The sequence below is a fragment of the Typopeltis vanoorti genome, chromosome 15 (genome assembly GCF_054136105.1).
Source record: "Typopeltis vanoorti isolate ZY-2024b chromosome 15, IOZ_Tvanoo_1.0, whole genome shotgun sequence".
NCBI classification, from domain to species: domain Eukaryota; kingdom Metazoa; phylum Arthropoda; class Arachnida; order Uropygi; family Thelyphonidae; genus Typopeltis; species Typopeltis vanoorti.
In genome coordinates, this window is record NC_143563.1 from 43,815,046 (window position 1) to 43,825,410 (window position 10,365).

General features: G+C 34.4%; 1 protein-coding gene across 1 annotated transcript in view; it reads right to left on the reverse strand.

Annotated features, from left to right (window-relative positions):
* The window catches only part of LOC150098715 (carbonyl reductase family member 4-like), a 43,922-nt gene extending 33,944 nt beyond the window's left edge, over window positions 1–9,978 (reverse strand). Inside the window, exons 1-2 of the mRNA XM_090404807.1 lie at window positions 9,543–9,978; window positions 4,300–4,414 (exon numbers count right to left, since the gene is read on the reverse strand). Coding sequence (XP_090260933.1) covers window positions 4,300–4,414; window positions 9,543–9,695 — 268 coding nt within the window. The 5' untranslated portion in view covers window positions 9,696–9,978. The remainder of the gene's footprint in view (window positions 1–4,299; window positions 4,415–9,542) is intronic.
* Window positions 9,979–10,365: the final 387 nt, after the last annotated feature.

A 10,365-nucleotide genomic window follows, 5' to 3' on the forward strand; every position in this document is an offset into this window, starting at 1 on the left:
CTGTTTTCAAAGATGAAAAACCCAAGTTTATGGTGAAAAAAATTTTAACTTCAATAGGGAAACTAGCTAATTCACTTTGATTGAAAATACCTGATAAAGGTTTTTCACATCATAGATGTGATTTGAACCCAGATCTTTCCAACCAAAGGGCTACTCTATACCAACTGAGCAATGGAGGCTCATCATCATCATCAAATTCCTGCCATGTACCCTCAAGGGGTGTACAGGATATGATAGCACTATATGAAAAATTTACATCATTACTAACTTCCTATCTACAATTTTCCTCCAAATCAGTCTGTTACTTGTCAAGACTCCAAATTATCAGATCTTATATTTCTATCATCTAAGACACTTTGTACCATATCAATCCACCTATATCTTGGTCTTCCTCTGGGTCATTTTCATGTCAACCTGGCAAAGAACACTTGTTTAGCTAATCTTTCCGCGCCCATTCTGTTCAAGTGACCATACCACCTGAGATTAGCTCTGGTAATGCATTCCTGGATGCTGACAATGTCAAGTTCTTTCCTAATATCCTCGTTTTTGATATGATATTGCCATTGATGCCATCTGTTCACGCCTATAATCTTTCTCAGGACTCTCATATCTGCAGTCTCTAGTCTTTGGTCAAGTGTTTTACTTCTGACCCAGCGCTCAGATCTATAAGTTAAAACTGGTTTGAACTTCTTGTATACAACTAATTTAGTGTTCCGACTAATTTCTCTCTTATTCTGTATGAATTTATTCAATTGACTTCCTACCATACCAGCTTTGTTGATTCTGTTGTCTATTTCCATATTTAATTTACCATCTTCACTAAAAATTGTGCCTAAGTAGCTGAAGTGTTTTACTAGTTCCACAGGTTCCCCATTCAAAACACAGTTGATATTTTCACGATTATTCCTATTTTCATTGTCTTTGTCTTTTTATTGCTGACCTTCATACCATATCTATTACAACAGTTATTCAATTTAGTCAGGGAATCTTGCAAACTTGTAGCGGATTTATTTAGAAGTATAACATCGTCCGCATAAAGCAAAGAGTTGACATTAACATCTCCAATTCTGATATCATGTTTAATACCACTTTCCTTCATAATGTGATCCACATAGATAATGAATAACAGAGGGAATAATGTAGATCCTCGTCTCACACCAGATTTAACATTAAACCATCTTCCTATACTTCCTTCAATTCTAACTGCTGACTTCCAACTGAAATAAAGACTAAGAATTGCTTGATATAATGCCCCCATTGACACCATATAATGTAGTGTATTGAATAGCTTCTCTCTTGACACCTTGTCATATGCCTTTTCCAGATCGACAAAACTTAAATACAGATCTTTGTTATATTCCCATTCTTTCTCAACTATTTGTCGTAAAGTGAAGATCTGATCCTGACAGCCTCTATTTGGCCTGAATCCAGCTTGTTCTTCACCAAGCTTTTCTTCCACAATTCTTCTCAACCGTTTCTCAAGTATACTGGCAAATCTTGCCTGGAACATTCAGTAGGAAAATACCTCTGTAATTCTCACATTCAGTTTATTTCCATTTTTATATATGGGTACTATTAGAGCTCTCCTCCAATCATCAGGAATTCGTCCCTCTGTCCAGGCCTTCTGAACTATGCAGTGCAGCCACTGCATAGTTCAGAAGTGCATAGTAAGATTTTTATAACACCATACTTCAACATTTCTGGACGAATATCATCTACTCCTGCTGTCTTTCAACATTTCAAGCCTTTGATGGCTTTTTCTACTTCAAGTATGGATATGTATTCCTGACTATATGCCTGTTGAGTGTTTTTTACACTGTGCTATCATTGCTTGTTTCATTTAGCAATTTTTCGAAGTAATTACTACATACTTCACGGATATCTTTTTCTCCTGTTTTCATGTCATCTTTATCATCTCTAACTCCTTTTACAGCACACACTTTCCTCCATTTCTAAGCTTCTTCAACAACCTCCAGAATATCTTACCACATTCTTGATATTTATTTTCTATGTTCTTGCCAGAGTCCTCCCATCACTTTTGTTTAGCTAGTTTTACATAGTGTTTAGCTAGTTTTACACAGTGTATAGCTTTCTTACATTTGTCTCTGTATTCTCTAAGAGCACAAGCTGACTTATTTGCCAGGAACTTTTGATATGCTTTCTTCTTTTCCTTCACTGCCTCTTTAACTTCCTGTGTCCACCATGGAGTTCTGATTTTTCTATCCTTGCAGACAACTTTACCACATGCCTCTCTAGCTGAATCAATCAGGGTTTTTTTCCAAGGTTTGCCACTGAATCTCCAAGGTTTGGTTCTTGTTCTCAAACTCTTTCATTTTATTTTTTCAATGATCTTTGTGTATTTTAATCTACAGTTCACATCTGAGAGCTGCTCAACTTTTATTTGCTTTAAAACTTTCTTACATGTCATTCTTTTCAATATGAAATTAAATTTTATCCTGCTCAAGATGAAATAGTGATTGCTTCCAATTTCAAATCCTCTGTACACTCTGGTGTCCTGCACCAGGGAGAAAACATCACTATCAACAATAACATAGTCAGTGAGACTTTTCTTATTCCTTGCCTCTTCTCTCCATGTGAATTTGTGCACATTTTTATGTTGGAACATGGTGTTAGTAATACCAGTCCATGTCCTGAGCAGAAATGCAATAGGTATTTGCCATTATTATTAGCTTTGCTCTTTTCTCCAAATTTTCCCAAAATATATTTGTATGTCTGACAATCACTTCCTACTCTGCTATTTAGATCCCCAACAAGGACCAACTTTTCCTTTTTCATTGTGTCAGTAGCTTTCTCTAGAGCCTCAAAAAATACCTCCACTTCTACCTTAGTAGAGCCTTCTGTGGGACCATAGGCACAAATAAGTCTCATTGTCCAGTTCCCCCATTCTGATATTTACCCACATCACTCTACTTGAGACTGCCTGCCATTCAAGAAGATTAGCCTCGTATTTAGTGTTGAATACTATGGCTACTCCTTCTTTTCCTTGATTGTCATTGCCTGAATATAACATTTTGTATTTATTACTCGGAAAGATCTCACCAGTTTTTGATTCAGTCACCCCTATTATGTCGATCTGGTACTTATCTAATTCCTTAGCTCAGTGGCACACGCAGAATTTAATCTGGGAGGGGGCTGAGCACTCAAGATTTAATCTTTGGGGTGGGGGGGCGAGTTGAGTAGACGATTTGAGAATACACACTATGCATCGCATATGACCTATGACTGAGCATCTGCAATTGATCGCTAATTCATAAGTAGTATAAAAATAGAAGACACGATGCAACATAAATAAAAAAAAAGAATTTTAATTAGGAAAAGATTTTTGGAAAATTTTCTAGTGTTTTTTTCTTTTTCTTTTGGAGGGGGCCAGGGCCCCTTGGCCCCCTCCCTGGGTGCGCCACTGCCTCAGCTAGCTCCATTTCTTTGCCATTCAGGCTTCTTATGTTGATAGTACCGATCTTTAACTCTGGTGATGTTGAGTTGGGATGGTCAGCTAAATTCCAAATTGCCAGCCCATCCTCGTTCATTCAGCATCCAGGTAGATACCCAACAGGGTGCACCACATGAAGGTGAGGATTGGACATTAGGTCAGAAGCCCTTGTCGGTTCTCCACATTCCTTTAAAGGCTATGTGGAGGTCTCCTCTCAGTTATACAGTCCTTAAGCACCCCTGGAGGCTAATGATAACAATAGTCATGATAAATGAAGAAATGATGAGGCAATGTAATCCAGCTGACTTCAAGGCTAGAATGAGCATTTATGAAGAGAGAACAGGATTAACATAATCTATTTATGTTATCTGATGTTTGCTTATGAATAAAAGAAAACATCAGACATTTTGATGTTTGTTATGGTGGTTTGTATGTGTTATATGCAGTGAATGTCATCTTTTGCTCTATAGAATAATATTTGTTATTATACAGTGAGCATGGGATTAAGTACATGTTTTACAAGAAAAATTGTGGTTTGTGTGGAATATGTTAAGAGAAGGTGTTATGAATGTGAAGATACAATCTGAGATATATTGCTGGTTGAGTGAGACTATGATGAATCTACTCAGTAGAGAGAGAGAGATCTGTTAATAATAAAAATGAAATAAGGAAAGATGCTTTTTGTGATTATACTTTCTTTACATCTTGAAAAAAATTATATTATTTTAATTTAAAGAAATTTTATATTTGAGAATTTTTGTTTCTTAAAAAAAAAAAAAACATAAATAAGTTTAAAAATCTATTATTTAATGTTCTTTAATAAAAATTATGTTAATTTATATTTCTACCTGCTGCATTAATTACTACATCCACTGGCCCAATAGTTTCCTTAACATGCTTCATTGCCTCCTTCACTGCTGATTCACAATTCACTGTACACTGTAAGCCTACAACTGTGCTTCTCTAGAAAAACAATTGAGAATGAAAGAAAAGATAAAATACAGCTGAATCACTATAACTAGAGTTGTGAAGGCTCTGCTATCCAATACTATCAGAAAAGACAAGCATCAGAAAATACTTCATTGCATATTGCTGTTATATAATCCCATTTTCTAGTTAGTATAATATCAAGTATAAATAAAAAAAAAACCCACAGGGAAAAAAAAAAGGGAGGGAGCAGCATCACATATGATTAGATAATTAGATACTTATGGAAGGGTGCAACTGGGTGTTGCACCCTTCCAATGGAAAAGACTTCAGACAAGAGGAATCTTTATTAGTATGCTCACAATAAATTTATGCCCACATTTGACTATAGTCATGAAAATTTTTTCATATTTCAATTTTGTACCCTTTGATTGGAAAAGACCTGGGTTCGATTCTCGTCCTGACAAAGGGGAATCCTTATATGAGCTTTTCAAATTAAGGTGAGTCAGATGATCTCATATGGAGGTACCAAGGATTTTTATCCCATAAACTCGGGTTTTTCATCCTGCTTACAGACAAATCAGCCTTTAGAACACACGCAATTCACAAACAAAAAATACTGTTGTTGGTGATGATGTTGATAGTAGTAGTAATGTCATAGTAAGAGGACATCTCACCATCTCCACTAAGTAGTAGTGGAGACGGTGAGATGTATTTAGAGAAGTAGAGTAGATTGCCCTCCCATGATGAGTCCTTGGACTCCCTGGAGGTGTCATGTAATAATAATAATATTATACAGGTAAAAATGTAGTTCATCCTTAGCTATTGGAATCCAGTGTACATACTTGACAAGAAACTGTATTATTGTTTTCATTCATGTTTTACCATGATGCATGGAAAGTGACTATCATCATAATATACAGCATTATACATGCTCATGGTCTGTGAAGGAATTACACCATGTCTTATGAACATACAAATAATTCATGATTAAATTTAATGGAATAAATACAGCACACAGAAATGATTTAAAAATAGGTTTAATCTCTTATTTTAGTGAGGTATAAACATCATTCATACCTCACTCCTCTGCTCTCCTAAGGATCCTCTTCCTCCCCCCACCTCTCTCTCTCTCTCTGTTTCACATGTTTACAAGGTTCCTTGTTCTTGTGACTTATCATATTATTGCTGAACTGGGAGATATGCCAACATCCACCTAGAATAACACAAGAAATACGTTTGCTGGCAGGTCTAGGTAACTTGCCTTGAACACCTTACACAGGATCGGTTGGGAAAAAAACTACTATGCTCCATCACAGCAAATACAAACTTGAAAGACACTTTTTAGAATCAGCAGCAGATTTAAAATGCCAGCCTAATCTAAATAAATATGGCTGTGTTTTCAAGAGTTGGGAAACTTTAATTCTTAGGTCTCCTGCCCAACAGCCAAGGATAGTCAACAGCATTCATAGAGGCATCCTTCAAAAAGGCTTTAGGCTCCAAATAGTCTAATTTCTTTTACTTAGTGTTGTGTGTTTTTGTTTGTGTTATTACAAGATGTCACTGTGATATAGAAGAAATATCAGAAGAATGATAGACCTGTTGTTTAATTAGTTCTCTGTGTTGCATTTATTCCACTGAAGCTTTTTTCAATTGAAAGCAAGTTTGATAATCTCATATGGAGGTACCAGGGTTTTTTCTCACATACAGGCAAGTCGGCCATGAGCACACATGCAATTTGTAGACAAAAATACTATTGTTGTTGTTGTTCATGACTTATTTTTCACGGTATTAACAACACCACACACACACTTTTATCACAAAGATGTTTTATTAACGCTTATATTTCGCTGATTTTCAACTCAGCATCATCAGAGTACAACACACTTGTAAACGTGACAGTGAGTGAGTGAAACAATATAATTGTAGAAGACAAAAGATCTAAAGTCCTATTTTTTGGTGCCCTCTAACGGGAAAAAAAAAAAAAAAAAAAAAAAAAAAAACAGCAGCTATCCAGGAGTTTTTCTTAGGATAACCGTCTCCCAAATTTTTGGCAAATTAATGCAACCATATTTGTTAAGGTTGGGAGAATTCTTCAAAGCCATTGCTGACTCAAAAAATAATCTTTCAGATATACTGCGTTATAGATCTGAAAGATTATTTTTTGAGTCAGCAATGGCTTTGAAGAATTCTCCCAACCTTAACAAATATGGTTGCATTAATTTGCCAAAAATTTGGGAGACGGTTATCCTAAGAAAAACTCCTGGATAGCTGCTATTTTTTTTTTTTTTGTTAGAGGGCGCCAAAAAAATAGGACTTTAGATCTTTTGTCTTTTACAATTATATTGTTTCACTCACTCACTGTCACGTTTACACGTGTGTTGTGCTCTGATGATGCTGAGTTGAAAATCAGCAAAATATAAGCGCTAATAAAACATCTTTGTGATAAAAGTGTGTGTGGTGTTGTTAATACCATGAAAAATAAGTCATGAATAACCATCAACACCTAAGCTTATCTGTTATATTGTTGTTGTTGGTGGTGGTGGTGTGATGGGCAGTAGATGATGTTGTATGTATAGTGGAATTAAGTAGGGGTGCCCTCCCATGATGAGTCCTTGGACTCCTTGTCACGTAATAATAATAATAATAACTTCTGTTTACTTATGTCAGGATAAAATATGGATGAAAACTAGAACCTTTTTTTTTTTTCTAAGAACATAATTTCCAATCTAGCAAAAAAAAAAAAATTTTTTAAAATGTTGGAACTGATTCTAAAGTTGAATTACAATTTATGCTAAATTATGCAACAATTACATAAATACACCCACACCTAAATAGTTTCAAAAACATATAATGCACTAGTACTATAGAAGAACTGATGGTTGGATAAAAAGGCATTTGACATTTGATTTAAATAAGTGAACATGTAATTTCTGGGAAATACTGATGAGACTATGTATTTAATAGGATCGCAGTAAAGAGACAAACATAATGATGCTATGTTAAATCTGATGGATAAGCTCAAACTAATAGACAATAGTCTTTTATAGTCATTTTTTTATTTATTATAGTCAATTAATGCATTGACCAGTCTATGTTTTAAGTGAGGTTTGGCAATAGCAGCAGAATTATAGCAGCCAATTCAGATGAAAATGCTCATAGAAAGTATTAACAGAAAAGGTACAAAAAAAAAAAAAAAAAAAATTGAACATCTTTATAAGAGAATTTCAACTAAAAAAAAAAATAATAATAATAATAATAATAAAAGTAATCAATCTTTGATTATTATTATTATTATTTGACACCTCCAGGGAGTCCAAAGACTCATCGAGGGAGAGTGTGCCAACAGCATCGAACAATTGGTCCCCTTCCGACTACTAACCGCGTTCAAACTTAAGCAGCATCAACAATTTTTAAAGTTTTATGACCACCTCGATAAGCATAGATACTGTATCTCATCGTATCCATAGTAGAGTGAATCTGAATGCTGGAGGTTAGTAGTGACATCATCATCTGTTCATTGGACATCCACAGATGCTGTATGGTCACTCCAATGCTCAGTGATGTGCCACACCAGTCCTCTCAATGTAGTCCTGTTGTATGCTTTTCTGGAGGCTTCAACTCTCTGAAGATCAGTCATTCCACACTCACTATCTATCCATCCATCTCATTAACGGTATACCCCTTCCTCTTTTTCCAGGGACTTGACCTTCTATTACTGTTCTGAGAAGTTCTCCTTCCATTCTTTCAATGTGTCCAAAATATTTTATCTTTCTTCTGTCTTTAAGGAGCCTTAAAGGTTTACTCATCTTTTCTAACACCTTTTGGTATATGATATCCTCAAGTTAGTAGTGACAGTGATTCTAAAAATGCTACTGAAGTGAAAGAAGATACTTTTTTTCGTTTTTTTTTTTCAGATGCTGAGATAGTACTAATTGTCATAAGGTCAGCAAAGAAGACGTGAAATTTTTCATTATTCCAAGATGCAAAATGTTCTCTCTTTCTTGCACATAATGCTATACACTAGTATCACACTAAATTAGCAAAATGCAAGCCTAGAACATTCACAGCTGTTATTTCTGCTATTCCCAATGTGAATGTTGCATTCATATTGGGGATGGCACAAATAACAGCTGATTAATGCTGTCACTTAACGTAGCAATGTCGAACACTTTTTAATGTATATATGTATATATATATATGTATATATATATATATATATATATATATATATATATATATTATAATTATCATTTAATGATGGTTAAAAAAGGTTAATAAAATAGTTTAGATTTTTTAACATATCTATAAGCATAACTGAAACTTGTACAATTATTGTATATACTTATCCAATATAATACATAAGTATGAGCAGGATTCCCCATTAAGGTCTGCTAATTTGACATGCTTTGTAGTAGATTAATTTCTTCTATCATAATAACAAAGAATCTGCATATAACAAAGAATCTGCATAAAGAATCTACAATGTTGAACAGTGATATTACATCTTTTATTTATCTTATTTTGTGTGTGTATGTGTGTGTGTATAGCCTTCTATAAACTAAAACGGTATTTGAAATTGCACAAATATTCCATAAGTCATTGACTCCATGGAGGTCTACTAATAATAAAAAAAAAAAACCTGGCAGCTTGTCATTACAATTACAGGCTATTGAAGTAGTTCATCATTAATGTCCTCTCATTTTCAATGCATCCATGATAATTTGTATTTCAATATCAAATATTCAATTATAATTATTGAAGAGGAGTAGAATAATGGAGTAGAGTGCCCACCTGCCTTGAGTCCTTGTAGATTTCATGTAATAATACTAATAAATATAAAAACTGCTTCGTTCTGGCATTGGAAACTATAAATCCATTGATTGCCAACTAATAATAATAATAATAAGCAATTAACCCTAAGCTTTTTTTTTTTTATTGGTAGAAACAAGTACTATTGTGAGTAGGACAGTATAAAGTAAGTATTCCATATGAAGGCACATCCAATCTTCTCTACTGAAAACTAACAAGAATGTCCATACTTCTATCCTTATACCCATTAAGAAATTTACAGAATGAAATGTATTGAATATGATGGTAGTTCTTATTGATTTATTTACAACACCTGCTTTAAAATTAGGTATTGCATATATGATCATCTGACCTCAAATTTGCTTCGTAGTTCATCAGCTGCCTGTGCAACATTCATTTCATTCCTTGACAGGACAATTACGTTGTATTGGTTAGCCAGAAATTTTACGGCTGTTGCTTTGCCAATTCCTTTTGTTCCTCCAAATATCATTGCTATTTTCGACATGACCGATTTTTTTTTCTTTTTTAAGTAAATTTTGCAACCTATACATTTACCACACTCGAACTACCATCCACGAACTATGCGTGATTGCTTACGCTGAGCTAAATTAGTATCGGAAATATATCAAGTTACCAAATAAAATTCGTAGATCAAATAAACTAGTTATAAATCCTTGATAGGGAAAAAGAAATATTTGGATATTTCTTTGCCAACCTTCTTCGCTGACAATTGTAAATCATAAAATAAAGGAGAAAAACTAAACATAGCTCGCGACAGATAGCGTTTAATGTTGATATTGGTAGCGTTGCACGTGTTGGAGAATTAAGTAGGTGAATTGTGTTTAATGTGTCCTCCTGCGATGAGTCCTTAAACTCCTTGGTGGGTCACTTAATAATAATAATAATAATAATAATAATAGTAATAATAATTATAATAATACCAATGTTAATTTTCTAAATGCACAGTTTTTGTGATGATTTAAATGGCACCGCAGGGAACTCTTACTAATGTTTCAAGACAAGTTATTATTCTTTATTAGTATTATTAATGACATTATACCTCCATGGAGTCAAAAGACTCATCGTGGGTGGTTACACACACACACACACACACACACACACACACACACACACACACACACACACACACACACACACACACACACACACACACA